Source organism: Achroia grisella, unplaced genomic scaffold (genome assembly GCF_030625045.1).
Source record: "Achroia grisella isolate CSIRO2021 unplaced genomic scaffold, CSIRO_AGI_Agris_v1 utg809, whole genome shotgun sequence".
NCBI lineage: Eukaryota > Metazoa > Arthropoda > Insecta > Lepidoptera > Pyralidae > Achroia > Achroia grisella.
In genome coordinates, this window is record NW_026713030.1 from 154,878 (window position 1) to 171,825 (window position 16,948).

Sequence of the window (16,948 nt, forward strand, 5' to 3'; positions counted from 1 at the left end):
GCCCACCACGCCGCTACAAGTCTGGACATTCTAGTGAGCATGACTACTCAAAACACCAGACCACGCCATAGCTACAATTGCCATCTGATGGTTATATTATTCACATTTCACATAAGAATGCGTGCGGCAATCAATACAAAAACCGCTACGCTTTCATATTTCTAAAATAATTGAATCAAGAAAGCAATGAGATAAACAAATTATAACGTTGTATGCTAATAAACTAATTATTTACTTGATATGTTGTCGTCTATGAATTCGTCTATCCTGTAATAGGCTTATATGACGGACTTAATGCCTGATGGCTTGTATATATAGCGGACTTAATGCCTGATAGCATTCTCTACCAGTCAACCATCGCGATTATCAGGGATAGTGTGGCGGTGCAATTTAACAAGTATTAAATAAATTTATAATCATTTTGAGATAAGAATTATTTCCGTTTTTTGCAAGAGGTCTTAAATGATTGTAAGAATAGGTTTTTTTTTACAAGAAATCCCAAAATTATTGCTTTAACTTTTAGAACATAAATTTGTAGTTTAATACTATTATATATAAAAATGTCCACATATATTTCGTACAATAATTTTTTTAATTTATGACTATTTTTTTACTCTACGCAGTATTGAACCTATATTATTATAGATAGAAAATATAATAATAATGACCCTGGACAATTTATACTACACCATATAGTCCCAGGCTAAGTGGAGCTTGTATTATGTGTACTAAAATACTAAACTACTTATATAAATATATGAACACTATTAAATAAATACATACATAGAAAGTAGCAAGAGTAATACAAACAATAATATTCATGAATACAAATGTTTGTACCGTACGAGGAATCGCAGTTATTATATAGTATAAAATAAAGTCGCTGTCGCTGTCTGTCCGTCCCTATGTATGCTTGAATCTTTAAAACTACGCAACGGATTTTTAAGCGGTATTTTTTAATAGATAGAGTGATTCAAGAGGAAGGTTTATAAAACTACTAAACGGATTTTGATGAAATTTTATAGTAATATAGCTTATACATAAGAATAATATGTAGGCTATAAATTTCACAAGGGTGATCCGCGGGTTTAGCTAGTATATATATTCAAAATCAAATTCAATATATCTTTATTCATGTAGGTCTATTACAGACTCTTATAGATATGTCAAATCTATCGTGGAAATAAATTTAAGTTTTTGCGTACATACATAATATTTTCATATATGTATTGAGAGGGATCAGTAAGAATACCTGTTTCTTTAAAGCGTTCTCTAAGAGATTCGCGACACGGTAAATTATATATTGAACGAACTGCTCTTTTTTGTAATATAAAAATTGATTCTACATCAGCCGCCCTGCCCCACAATATAATACCATACGACATTATACTGTGGAAGTAACTAAAATACACTAGTTTCGCTGTTGCAGTATCAGTCAACTGTCTAATTTTTCTGATAGCAAAAGCAGCCGAGCTTAGTCTTTTGGCTAGTGTGAATATATGTGGACCCCACTGCAATTTATTATCTATTACAATACCAAGAAACGAAGTCTCATCAACAAAGTCCAAAACATGATGATTCGTACTAACAGTTGTCGTATATATATCATTATATAGTATAAAACAAAGTTGCTGTCGCTGTCTGTCCGTTCTTATGTATACTTAAATCTTTAAAACTACGCAACGGATTTAAAGCGGTTTTTTTTAATAGATAGAGTGATTCAAAATGAAGGTTTATATATATAATACATGTACACCCATGCGAAGCCGAGGCAAGTAACTAGTATATATATAAAGCAATATTTATATAAAAAAATCTTATTCGTAGGCATATGAGGAGCTATTTAATTATTATACACGGCTTTATCTAACTATATAATCAATAATATAATTCAGTCTACAACTGATACGTCATAAGTAGGGTATGTCTCATTTAAGCGTTTGCAGGATAGTCCCATAAAAACGCCATCGAAACATGGGCTCTTATCTGAGAAAATATTCCGCGGCGAGTGATACACTTTATCTGGAATCATTTGTTGACAGAAAAAATGGATGTATATTTTTATTTTTGTATTTTGTTACACACAAAAATATGTATTTTTGTGTGTAATTTTTTATGTGTTTCTACCATTTAGTTACTATTTCTACCATGAAAATTATTCAAATAAAAATATCTTTATTCATATAGATCTATTACAGACTCTTATGATATGTCAAGTCTACCGTCAGTTCGGAATGATATCGAGATGAGAAGAACTGACAAGAAACTCAGCTCGTATTCTTATCAAATAAGTTTGTTCTGTTTGAGACAGCTTTCCGAACGAGCGGTAGATTAAAAAAAATGTAATGACGATTCAAAAGTGCTTCAATGTAAGTTTATTTGAATAAATGATTTTAATAATAATAATAATAATCTCAGGACAATTCACACAGCGCCATCTAGACCCAAGTTAAGCTAGCTAAAGCTTGTGTTATGGGTACTAGACAACTGATACAAATACATAGATATATTTTTTTTTCGTAAATACATACATATTATACATAGAAAATACCCAGACCGATACAAACAATCATACTCATGAATACAAATGTTTGTGCCGTGCGAGGAATCGAACCCGTGACCATCGGTCGTAAAGCGGTAGACTAGACCGCTAGACCACCGAGGTCGTCTATTCTATTCTTTTCTATTGGTCGTTTATTTATCCGCGATAATAAGCAGATTATGGACACAGTAATCAGTGTAAGAGCTCAAGTGCATTAGCACATATATATATCGTTTGTATTCTGCAATCGCGCTGTCAAGAGCCGGTGTCCGCGTGGACACTTCCTCGTGCCACCTTCACAACTGTGATCGGGACATCGGAAAAGAATCATCAAAAAATTTGTGAGCAGTGTTGTGATTTGTGATAAATATGGTGGAAAATATGAGTGAGGAGCCTAGGAAACATGCCGAGATAGAGAGATTTGGTAAAGTCGTAATTTTTTATTAATTTTTTTATTTGCTATTTTTTTCGTTTGTTGTTTATATTGTATTTTTTACATTGCACTGAATAAAATATTTTTCTTTCTTTCTTTCTTAAATTTTATTCATTAATTGCTTGTTAAAAAATTTATAATTAACACGTGAAGTTAAAACTTTGTGCCCATTTTTATATGGTATGTAATTTTGCACACATATAGTTTATATAGAGAAAGAGGGCAGAGAGATTTTTTAATCTATAAATAAAATTGGAGTGTCTGTTTGTAATATTGAAATAACTGTTTTTTACTACATGCATATGAATATAAATACGGGACATACATCAAAATAACATTTTTATAATTTTTGTCTGTCTGTGTGTCTGTTTGTTCCGACTAATCTATGAAATGGCTGGACCGATTTTGACGGAAATTTTTTTGGCAGGTAGCTGATGTAATAAGGAGTAACTTAGGCTACTTTTATTATAGAAAAATAAAGTTAAATCCCACGCGAACATAGTCGCGTGTACAGCTAATAAATAAATAAAATAATAATATCTATATATACAATAGCGATGTTACTGTGACGATAAATTACATCTATAATCTTTTGTTTATTGTTAAAATCTATGGTCAAATTGGGAATAGATTAATATTGCTTGTCTTTAATATTATTTATCGGAGGAACGGCACTGTTGTTAATGTGGTGTAATTAATCCATCACTATCTACTATTATTATCCAAGCAATGTACCATGGCAGGTTGACCTCCACGCGGTTGCCCCTGGAAACCATCGTGGCAAATTCCTGGTGAATTTGCCTGAACTGAACTTGACCTCATGTTCACTTATCATCCTCCACTGGTGCCCCGCCAGCGTATACCATAATTAATCCATAAGTAACACTGTACCATGTCAGCTTGAACTCTACGCGGTTCCCCCTGGAAACCATCGTGGCAAATTCCTGGTAAATTTGCCACTATGGGCTAACTTGACCTCATGTTAATCTTACCATCCACCACTAATGCCCCGCCAGCGTAAACCGTCCGTGCAGGTGAATAGTCCATACCATTACCATCCATAAAAAAATTGTCTATAGTCTTATTGAATGTTAAATTTATTATGGCACCACTACTTCATACATATACTAGTTTATCTCTATGTATCTGCTGATAAATAATCCTAAAAGAAGTTATTTATTGTATGGTACGTGGAATAACAGTGTATGGAAACAAGATATTTTAGTACTTAGTACTGATATCTTATTATAACTAAATATATATAACTCAAAGATGACTGACTGAATGACATCGTGATCTATCAACGCACAGCCCAAACCACTGGACGGATCGGACTGAAATTTGGCATGCAGGTAGATGTTATAACATAGGTATCCGCTAAGAAAGGATTCTGATTAATTCTACCCCCAAGGGGATAAAATAGAGGATGAAAGTTTATGTGAAACTTTGTCAATTTTAAACCGATCGGACTGAGACTTTGCATGCATAAAGCTACTATGACGTAGGCATCCTCTAAAAAAGGATTTTGATAAATTTCACCCCTAAGGGGATAAATTATCGCGAGCGATGCCGTGTGCAAAAGCTAGTATTCAATACAGTTAATTTACAGGATTTTTATTTATGTTCGTAAATCTTGAAGTGTTTCTAATAAGTATTATTAATCTAACAAAAAGAGTACCAATACGTGAGTTTAAAATATGATTTGCAATTTATTATTTGTCATTTACGTTTAATGATCGATCCCCACTCCAATTCAAACGGGGACCGATGTTACGACGGCCTGAGCCGAGGTCCGAACCCCTGGCGGTGCCCTCAGATTAAACTCGTATCCGTCAGGAATAAAATAGTAAAGGATTGGAGTAGCCTGAAAAAAAACAAATGGGTATCAAAATTACGATCGTCTGTATCGAGGTTCGAATCTCTAGCGGTGCCCTCAGACTAAAGTCTTATTAGTTAGACAGGAGTTGGCCTTCAGCCGCTCCATAAGTCCTTCCGCGGGTTTGGAGTGCCATCTGCACTCGCCCCTATCGTCCGGTGAAGCTGTAAAGGTCAGCTGCGGCCAACAGCATTAGAGTAGTCCGAAGAAAAAACGTTTAACTTATTTACAACTTTGTTGCACACACATTAAACGGATAAACAAACTGGACAGTAGGGAAAAAAAATAAAATTATAATGTTAAAACTTGACGTTCATAAGCGGCTAAAATGTTCTACATGAATAAATAATTTTTGAATTTGTATTTGAATTTGAATGAACATTAAAAACGAAAGTAGGCAATATGCTATTTATTATTTGTCATTTGTATTTAGTTTACTTGTAAAAAAAAAAAAAAATTACTAACAATTTATTTTTTATATTTTTTTTACTATTTGTACAAACTTCTGGATGGTTATGGAAATAAAAGGCTTTATTATTATTATTATTATTATTAATTTACTTGTAACACCATACTGCACCAACATTGATGGGAGATGAAAAAAATATGACATTAAAAATAAAACCAAGTACAAAAGAAGGTATTATCGTCAATGCATTTTCTTCCAAATCATTCAATCCATTAACAAAAAGTATTATAAATTAATATTAAAACAAAACTGATAACTGCAATTGTAATATAGTGACCATAATCTACACAATAAATCCCGGACAAAGAATATAATATAAAAAATAAAATAAGTGAATTTAATTAAAAAAAAATACAATTCACAAGTAAACCTTTTTAGAATAGTTCAATTTCTTTTTATTAATCGCACCTAATAAAAGTTATATTATAATAATAATTATTAATATTAATAATAATATTATTTTAATAAAAAAGTTTACAATTAAAGGATAAGATCATAAGTTTTGCCATAGTAATGGCAATTTATTATTTTGTTTAATTGTATACAAATAATCATAAGAAATTAGAACAATAGAATCTCTCTAGTCGATACTTATACGAGTCCGGTGTTATTATCGAGAAAATCCTTTAGATTATAACACTGTTATTGTATATAGATACTGGTTTTACTAATCTATACTTATCTATAATTTTTTATTATTATATATATTTTTATTATATCTGTAATGATAAATAAGCCAACGATTCATTTAATAGGATATATATATATATATATATACCTCTAAGACAAAGAAACACGCAGCTCAAGAAGAATAATCAAGAAACTTGTTCTTGAAAATAAATCATCATCATCATCATCATCGCAGCCCGGAAGACGTCCACTGCTGGACATAGGCCTCCCCCAAAAATCTCCACGACGATCGGTCCTGCACTGCTCGCATCCAATGCCTTCCAGCGATCTTGACCAGATCGTCGGTCCACCTTGCTGGAGGCCTTCCCACGCTGCGTCTTCCGGCCCGTGGTCGCCACTCGAGGACTTTACTGCCCCAACGGCCATCTGTCCTACGAGCTATGTGCCCTGCCCATTGCCACTTCAGAGTCGCAATTCTTCGGGCTATGTCGGTCACTCTGGTTCTTCTGCGGATCTCCTCATTTCTGATTCGATCACGCAGAGTAACTCTCCATTGCCCTCTGAGTGACTCTGAGCTTATTGATGGGGCCCATACTTAGCGACCACGTCTCAGTTCCGAAAGTCATCACTGGCAACACACATTGGTCGTAAACCTTCGTCTTGAGACACTGCGGAAATTTGGACGAAAACATATATCGGAGCTTCCCGAACGCTACCCATCCGAGTAATACTAAATAACTTGAAAATAAATATTGTTCAGAATTAAATTTTTATAGTATCACCCAAGTTTCATGTTCATTCTTCTTGTGATGAGTCTGCGTTCCGAATGAGCGGTAAAATAAAAAAAATGTAACTATTTAAAAATGGTTATACTATGTTTATTTGATTGATCTATTAAACTAAATATAAGCACTTTTATATAGTCATATTGTTATGGTTCAACCGTTCATTCGGAATGCAGATTCATTACAAGAAGAATAGAAAAGAAACTTGCGAGTTGCAACTTTGAAAAACTGTTATTTAAAAAACACACAGTAACAAGTAGGATGCCTGCGATAATTAACAGAAAAACCGTTCTTCTCTCACTCTTTCTTGTTCTCTGCACTCATTTCTTGTGCAATCAGATGATAATGGACGGTAGGGAAAAAAATAAAATTATAATGTAAAAATTTGACGTTCATAAGCGGCTAAAATGTCCTACATGAATAAATGATTTTTGAATTTGAATTTGAATTTAAATGGCAGCGATACGTATTTTAAGTTATTTTTACAAAAACATTATTAACATTTACAATCTCTTCCATTTTACAATAAACTTTAAAGTTTATACCTATTTCTATATATCACAAATCGCAGTAGTGCTCGCTAAATTTCAAAGACACAGATACCAATCAGACAATTTTGAATCCTCAATTTGGCGACTTGTAATCAACTTTTTTTTTTATTATATCTGCGATATCTCTGAAATTGTGTCTACAATGTCGACAGTCAAGTGGAAATGTAGACTAATCCTGAATCCTCAACTTGATAATTTTTAATAAACTTTTTTTTTAATTTTATCCGCAAATTATACGAAATTGTATCCACAATGTCGACAGTCAAGTTTAAATGTAGTACCGCTTATATAAAACAGTTTACAAACAACGGTATCTTATTATTATGGCGAGCGCACGCGCCGCCACTTCCTCGCCACTCACCTTGGTGGAAATAAAACATTTTTATTATAAATACAATTATATATATATATAATTAACATTAAAGTGAACTACTTTCAAAATTGAACAAAATAAAAAACGATTTAATTAATAATTGTAAATTATATTTCAAGTACCAATTTTAAATGTTAAATACAAGTAAATAGAAATTAATATTTAATTTAAAAATAAATTCGAATTACAATTGTGTGTGCGTGTTACGATTATTATTAAATTGAACATTAATTAAATAAACCATAATTAAATTAATTATTGAACATTATATTTCAAGTACCAGTTTTAAATGTTAACAAAATATAAATTGACATTGTACTTGAAAAATTATTTTGAATTATAAGTGTGTGTGATTGTGTTAAGTGAATAGTGTGTTATTAAGTTTAAAATGGCGGACGTTTTAAATGAAATACCTTCTAAATCGGGTAAGTTGTAAGATATTTGTGATATATACTAATATATTTATATATAGATACTAATATATACAAAACTAGCGACTCACCTGGCATTCCACGGGTGCAACTATTGCGAGAGACTATCATTTCTTTACAAAAAAACATATACTTTGCTGTTTACAAATATTAGTGCTCCAAATATACCCCATACGAATTGAAATTCAGAGTTTTTATTATTTTACTACCAATTAACAGCGTTTCTTTATATAGAAATAATTATATTTCTAATATGAAAGTAGCCACTACATATACTTAACATTAGCTTTCTGCGAGTGAGAGTCCCGCTAAAATCGGTACAGCCGTTTCAAAGATTAGCAATAACAAACAGACGTAATATTATAAAATTAATATTCTGATATAAGGACCGTATGTACTATCTTATTGATCTATCAATTTGAGTTTAGAAATAGACACTTTCAATTTTATTTTATTTATTTTTTTGTAATATTATTAATTTTATTTCATTCAATTTTCACATGCTATATAGCATGTGAAAATTGGTTCCCTGGTAACTATAAACTAAACTAAACTATGTAAAATCAGTGTTTTAGGCCTCTTACAAATTACATTAATTTATTATTTATTTTATTGTAATTATAATATATATTAATTATTTAATACTAGCTACTCGCCCCGGCTGTACATGTATTTCATATATGTTTATTTTTATTTATTTAACTTTAATGCACAATAACAATGTGTACATATTGCGGACTTAACACCTTGCGGCGTTATCTACCAGGCAACCATGAGTGGTGCAGAGAAAGATTGTTGGCGGATATATATAAACCATCCTCTTGAATCACTCTACTATTAAAAAAACCGCTTCAGAATCCGTTGCGTAGTCTTAAAGATTTAAGCATACATAGAGACGGATAGACAGCGATACCGACTTTATTTTATACTATGTAATGATTTTCAACCTCATCACCAAGTTTTAATAATAATAATAATAATAATCTCAGGACAATTCACACAGCGCCATCTAGACCCAAGTTAAGCTATCTAAAGCTTGTGTTATGGGTACTAGACAACTGATACATATACATAGATTTTTTATCTATGTAAGATATATATTATTTTTCGTAAATACATACATATTATACATAGAAAACACCCAGACCGATACAAACAATCATACTCATGAATACAAATGTTTGTGCCGTACGAGGAATCGAACCCGTGACCATCGGTCGTAAAGCGGTGTACTAGACCGCTAGACCACCGAGGTCGTCTTCAAGTTCGCCTCTTGGATTAACTTGGTTTGTTAACGATATTTTCATCACCGAAGTATAATAAAAATTACAATCTATACCGGAAGATACACTTCCGGTATAGATTGTAATTTTTAGCTTGAAAGTAACTACTACTACATTTTCCGGTATCAAAACATACTCTACACACATGTAATCATATATAATTATATTCTAATTATACTGTATAAATTAGAATAATATATTCGTATACAATGCGTAAGATATCTATTAAAATAATCACATGTATTTATATATGTATAATATTACATTTATATATAGTTTTTATTGATACACTAATTTGCAGTGAAAATATTGTAATTATATAAATAACTTTAATAATAATTAACAAAGCGCTGGTAATTAACCCTGGATAATTAACAAAGCGCCATCTTGTCCCTCGGTAAGCGGAGTATGTGTTATGGGTACTAGACAACTTCTCCGATCGATCCCCCGTCCAATTCAAACGATGGAAATTGCGATGGCCTGAGTCGAGGTTCGAACCCCTAGCGGTGCTCTCAGACTAAAGTCATATCCGTCAAGCGGGAGTTGGCCTTTAGCCGCTCCCATAAGTCCTTCCTTTGGTTTGGAGTACCATCTGCACTCGCCCCTATTCTCCGGTGAAGCTGTACAGAACAGCTGCTGCCAACAGTATTAGAGTATTCCAAAAAAACTACCGATCTAAATACTTACATATTTGTTTGTAAATATATACATAATATACCCAGAAAGATACAAACAACCTTACTCATGAATACAAATTTATGCACCGTGCGAGGAATCGAACCCGCGACCGTCGGAAGTAAAACGGTGCTAATCCACTATACCACCGAGGCCGTTATAATAATTAAGTACTTATTATGTTTCTTTTCTAATATAGGAAGAAAACATGTAGTTATAACTTAATTAATATCTAGCCTTTGACGACCTCGGTGGTCTAGCGGTCTAGTACACCGCTTTACGACCGATGGTCGCGGGTTCGATTCCTCGCACGGCACAAACATTTGTATTCATAAGTATGATTGTTTATATCGGTCTGAGTGTTTTCTATGTATAATATATGTATGTATTTAAAAAATATATGTATATGTATCAGTTATCTAGTACCCATAACATAAGCTTTAGCTGGCTTAACTTGGGTCTAGATGGCGTTGTGTGAATTGTCCTGAGATTATTATTATTATTATCAGCGATGTGACCATCGTAATAGAATAGAATAGAATAGAAAATCATTTATTCAAATAAACTTACATTGAAGTACTTTTGAATAGTCATAACATTTTTTTTTTTAATCTACCGCTCATTCGGATCTCCATGAATGGGGTTAATAGTAAATGCCTTTACACGCCTTTCATGCGTAAATAGGCTTTCATACAGGAAAGAATGTGCATGCACGCAATATAAATAAGCTTATTTTACCTAAATGCCGTCTGCACAAAATCAGTAATTCATTCTATGGTAATTGCATAAGATTTTATAATAAACTGCCAGAATCTGCATTAAATCTGACAGAGAGGCAATTCAAATCTTATATTAAACAATTTTTATGTAAGAAAGTCTATTACAGGATAGACGAATTCATAGACAACATATCAAGTAAATAATTAGTTTATTAGCATACAACGTTATAATTTTATTTTCTCATTGCTTTCTTGATTTAATTGATTGATTTTAGAAATATGAAAGCGTAGCGGTTTTTGTATTAATTGCCGCATGCATTCTTATGTAAAATGTGAATACTATAACTATCAGATGGCAATTGTGAGTAGCTTTGACGTGGTTTAGTGTTTTGAGTAGTCATGCTCACTAAAATGTCCAGACTTGTGGCGGCGTGGTGGGCCGGGTCATTGGGCTCCCTAAAATATGGTCGAGCGCAGTGATGGCTGGCTCATCCGTCATACTCGTGAACGGGTGCTGCTTGTAGGGACTGGTCTGCTCTAATCACTATGACTGATTTCCTCGTATTAATTGTTTAACCAGTTGGTTATGTATTCAATTTTTTTTCTTTTTGAGTATTTAATTGAATTAGTGCTAATTGGTGGTTTGTATTCACACACTTAAACTTAAAAATGTAAAGTAATAATAAAATTATTTAAAAGAGCAACACGCAAGTTTCTTGCTCGTTCTTCTTGTGATGAGACAGCTTTCCGAATGAGCGGTAGATTAAAAAAAAATGTAATGACTATTCAAAAGTGCTTCAATGTAAGTTTATTTGAATAAATTATTTTCTATTCTATTCTATTCTATTCATGTAAATGTAGACATAAAGAACGAGACAGACCGCGCGCGTCGCCAGTGACCGCATACCTGTGGCCTTAAATCTTTTTCTTTAGGACTATTCTAATGCTGTTGGCCGCAACTGGCCTTTACAGCTTCACCGGACGATAGGGGGCGAGTGCAGATGGCACTCCAAACCAAGGAAGGACTTATGCAGCGGCTGAGGGCTAACTCCCGCCTGACGGATTCGGCTTTAGTCTGAGGGCACCGCTAGGAGTTCGAACCTCGTCTCAGACCGTCCTAATTTTTATCCCCGTATGAATTGGAAGTTGAACGATCGGAGGGGCGACAGGGGGCAATCATACGTGATAAAACACGCCCCTTTTTGTTAAGAATTCATTATCATTGCAAAATGGCGTATATTTGATTATGAAGCAATGATATAATCATATGCGAGCAGCGCAGGACCGATCGTCGTGGAGATCTTCAGGGGAGGCCTATGTCCAGCAGTGGACGTCTTCCGGGCTGCGATGATGATGATGATGATGATATAATTATAGAGTTATTGATAATTTATAATATTAATATTAAAAGTGTTATTAGAAAGTAAAAAACAGAGTTTTAAAAGAAATTAAACTGATACACAATCTTTCGCAAGTTTCTTTTCACAAGTTTCTTGCTCTTCTTCTTGTGATGAATCTGCATTCCGAATGAGTGGTAGAATCAAATTATAACTATTCAAAAGTGCTTGTAATGAGTTTATTTGAATAAAGATTATTTCCATTTCTATTTCGTGAAAGAGTGAACATAAATAAAGAAAAATGCTTTAGAGAAAGATTACTCGCGATTTCACGCGTTGGCTCTTCCACGTAAAAGATTAGCGTGTAAAGCTAGCTAATGATACAAAAGCCAAAAACTAGGAAGAATGAATAAACAAAATTGTGAATATGTAATACTAAACATTTATTTAAAAGAGCACCACGCAAGTTTCTGTACGTTCTTCTTGTTATGAGAATTTTAAAAGTAAAATGTAATGAAATTATGCGCGAAAGAAAAATTAAGAGAAATGTAATCACTTGCGACATCACACGTTGGAACTGGTTACAAAAAACTAAAGCCATATAGAATTTAATAAAATTGTATATATGTAATGTTAAACATTTATTTAAAAGAGCACCACGCAAGTTTTTCGATCGTTCTTGTGATGAATCTGCACTCCTAATGAGTGGTAGAATCAAAATATGACTATTCAAAAGTGCTTGTAATGAGTTTATTTGTATAAAGATTATTTCTATTTCTATTTCACGCGTTGGCTTAGGTTACAAAAACTAAAACCATGTTGATTGAACACACAAAATCGTAAATATGTAATGATAAACATTGGTTTAAAAGAGCAACACGCAAGTTTCTTGAGTTTCTATGAGTCTGCTTGCCGAATGAGCGGTTGTATCAAATAAATAAATAATATTTGTTTGTTTTCATTACATAATTTTTAGGTATATTTGTTACATTTACAACAGCCTGAAACTAAAATACCATCCTGATCATCTGGGTGAATGGCGGTTCTCTACAGTGCGGTTTTCTAGAAATTTTTTGCCACGCACAACCACATTGTGGAGTCACTTTCCAGCAATGGTATTTCCTAACCGATACGATATTGAAACCTTCAAGAAAAGAGCTTATTTGAAAGTCCGACAACGTACTTGCAATTCCAATGGTGTTGCGGGTGCTCTTGGGCGGTGGTAACTACTTACCATCAGGTGAGCCACATACTTGTTTGTCCTCTGTGTTATTAAAGAAATAGTACAGTGAGCTCTACTAGTATTTTTAATATATTATCTACTAGCTGTTCCCGCGACTTCGTTCACGTGGAATTTAACTTTATTTATAAAAAAAAAATTTAACAAAAAAGTAGCCTAAGTTACTGCTTATTACATCAGCTACCTGCCAAAAAAAGTCCCGTCAAAATAAGTCCAGCAATTTCAGAGATTATCCGGAACAAATAGATAGATAGATAGATAGACAGACAAAAATAGAAAAAATGTTTTTTTGGTGTATGTACCGTATTTATAGTATGCATGTAGTAAAAAACGGTTATTTAAATATTACAAACAGACACTCCAATTTTATTTATACGTATAGATTACGTAAATATCTATTTCCAATACTTGCTCTATGTTTAACCATTCAATTTTCAAACATGATGAACTATTGTAATTAGATTACGTTATTGGTTTACATTCAAGATCACTTTTCTCGGAACGTAATAGGGAAAACTAAACAATTCTATTGTTTAGTTTTCACACACTAAACAATGGAATTGTTCAGTTTTCCCGAGACACATATAAATAAACAGAACACAGATAAAAAAAAAGAATAAGGCCAAACGGATGTCGCCACAAAAGAAGCGGCAGATAATACTATTAAATTAAAAAAAAAATGGAAATCTAGAAGCTTCTTAAAAAAGAAGTCTATGTATTTACGATACTAGAGTATAGATGAAAAGTATTCTATCTCTGAATCTACAGTACGAGTATGTCCATGATTATAATAAAATAATCTCAGGACAATTCACGCAGCGCCATCTAGACCCAAGTTAAGCTAGCTAATGTTTGTGTTATGGGTACTAGACAACTAATACATATACATAGATAAATGAAATGATATATTCAGTAGAAGAAAAAACTAAAACACACATTAAACAAACAAAGACAAAAAAAATAACAAACAGTGCAACAATTACAAAAAAAAGTACACAAATTACGTGTGTGCGCGATAATAGATATTTTTTTTTCGTAAATACATACATATTATACATAGAAAACATCCAGACCGATACAAACAATCATACTCATGGATATAAATGTTTGTGCCGTGCGAGGAATCGAACCCGCGACCATCGGACGTAAAGCGGTGTGCTAGACCGCTATACCACCGAGGTCGTCGTTATGTTATTTTCTATTTGCTGTATGTACTGTGCAGAAGAGCAGCGTCGTTGCACCTTGTTACGGCATACACCTCGGCATATGCTGTAAAAAAAAATATGCATACAATTAGGATAATGTGAGCTATATCCTAACCTGTTCGATATTGCACATTTTTTTTATGGATGATAATGAAATGAATTCCATTCTTCTTGAATCATTCCATCTATTAAAAAAAATCGTATTTCGTCGATTCGTAATTCGTTGCGTAGTTTTAAAAATTTAAGCATACATAGGGACGGACAGACAGCGACAGCGACTTTGTTTTATACTATGTAATGATTACTGTTGCGTGTCGATAGTATGAAAGAAAGAAAATATGTTTATTCGATTATAGATATATTTTCTTTCTTTCATACTATTGTATTTGCATTGTTTTTAGGTAAAAGACAGCCTACCACCGTTCTCGTGCCACAAACTGAGTATATTGAAGTAAAATTTCTTTAACACCCGTTCAGCCCTTTCTTCGTGTAGAGTTAATAAATGGACGGACAGAGAGATAAATTCATTAATAATATTTATGTTTTTGGAATGCGATTCAAGAAAATCCTGTTAGCTCACTCGTTTTTTTTTATTAATTTTTGTTAGGTACAATTAATAAGAAGGTCCGGTTTCTAATATGTCTATACGATTCTTATATGCATTCAAACAGGACGTTAAAAAGCAAATAAAAATGGTAATCAGTGATTTTATAATATCATAATGATATCTGTATCTATAATGAAATTCCATATCGAACTTGTATCACTAACAGTGAATTGTTCAGATTTGTATTGTTTATTTATTTATTTCGCTCGCGTTAATTTATCCCCTTAGGGGTGGAATTTATCAAAATCCTTTCGATGGGGATGCCTAAGTCATAGTAGCTTTATGCATGCAAAGTCTCAGCCAGATCGGTTTAAAATTGACAAAGTTTCATACAAATTTTCATCCCCTAGTTTATCTCCTTGGGCGTAGAATTAATCAAAATTCTTTCTTAGCGGATGCCTACGTCATAACATCTATCTATATTCCAAATTTCAGCCCGATCCGTCCAGTGGTTTGGACTGTGCGTTGATAGATCACTATGTCAGTCACCTTTGAGTTATATATATTTAGAAGAAGATATACCTTCAATGCACAAAATACCAAGGTAAAAGTACATATGGCGGACTTAACGCCTTACAGTATTTTTTACCAGTCAACCACAGGTTATGCAGAGACTGTAGGCTATTCTACTGTCAAATAATAATTATCTCTGTTCAGTCATATAACATTGTCAGCGCCATGAATTTTGAGTTAGATATTTTAATATTTTATTTTATATAGCCCGAAGAATTGCAAAACTGAATGCAGCATGGCAATGGGCAGGGCACATAGCTCGTAGGACAGATGGCCGTTGGGGCGGTAAAGTCCTCGAGGCGACCGCGGACCGGAAGATGCAGCGTGGGAAGGCCTCCAGCAAGGTGGACCGACGATCTGGGCAAGATCGCTGGAAGGCATTGGATGCGAGCAGCGCAGGACCGATCGTCATGGAGATCTTTGGGGGAGGCCTTCGTTCAGCAGTGGACGTCTTCCAGGCTGAGATGATGATGGTGATGATGATGATTTTCTACAAAAACGTTATGATGTTTGTAACCAATTATTTTCATAGACTTTTAACTGTTCGCAGTAATATAAAACAAATTAAATTCAGGATCTGACTCTCATGGTGTTGACAATGGGAATGAAAAAACTTCAACGATATCGTTTCTTGAGCAATTAGCTTTTTATACAGTCGGCTATTTTTAATTATTGCTCTCGAAATGCTCTATTTTTTGTACTAATTCTACATCTATTGTTTCCTCAACTGGAACGTGACGGCCTTTATGGTCAAGCGGTTTAGTACGCCACTTTATTTCCGATGGTCGCGGGTTCGATTGCTCGCGCGATGCAAATATTAACAATCATACTCATGAGTGCCATTGTTTGTATCGGTCTGTGTATTTTCTATGTATAATATGTATTTACGAAAGGAAAAAAATGTCTATGTATTTGTATCAGTTGTCTAGTACCCATAACACAAGCTTGGGCTAGCTTAAAGTGGGTCTAGATTGCGGTGTGTGAATCGTCCTGGGATTATATATATACAAAATCAAATACATGTGGATACGATTCAGAAACCGTACATACATACATATAAATAAAATTGGAATGTCTGTTTGTTATATTGAAATAACCATTTTTTACTACATGCATATGAATATAAACACCAAAATAACATTTTTTACAATTTTTGTCTGTCTGTCTGTCTGATTGTTTGTTATGGCTAATCTTTGAAATGGCTGGACTGATTTTGACGGAACTTTTTTTGGCAGGTAGCTGATGTAGTAAGAAGTTACTTAGGGTACATTAATATTAG

General features: G+C 33.4%; 1 protein-coding gene across 1 annotated transcript in view; it reads left to right on the forward strand.

The window, feature by feature from the left end:
- The first annotated feature begins 8,008 nt into the window (after nucleotides 1-8,008).
- LOC131851899 (putative inorganic phosphate cotransporter) overlaps nucleotides 8,009-16,948 on the forward strand; it is a 78,651-nt gene continuing 69,711 nt past the window's right edge. Inside the window, exon 1 of the mRNA XM_059202454.1 lies at nucleotides 8,009-8,084. Coding sequence (XP_059058437.1) covers nucleotides 8,048-8,084 — 37 coding nt within the window. The 5' untranslated portion in view covers nucleotides 8,009-8,047. The remainder of the gene's footprint in view (nucleotides 8,085-16,948) is intronic.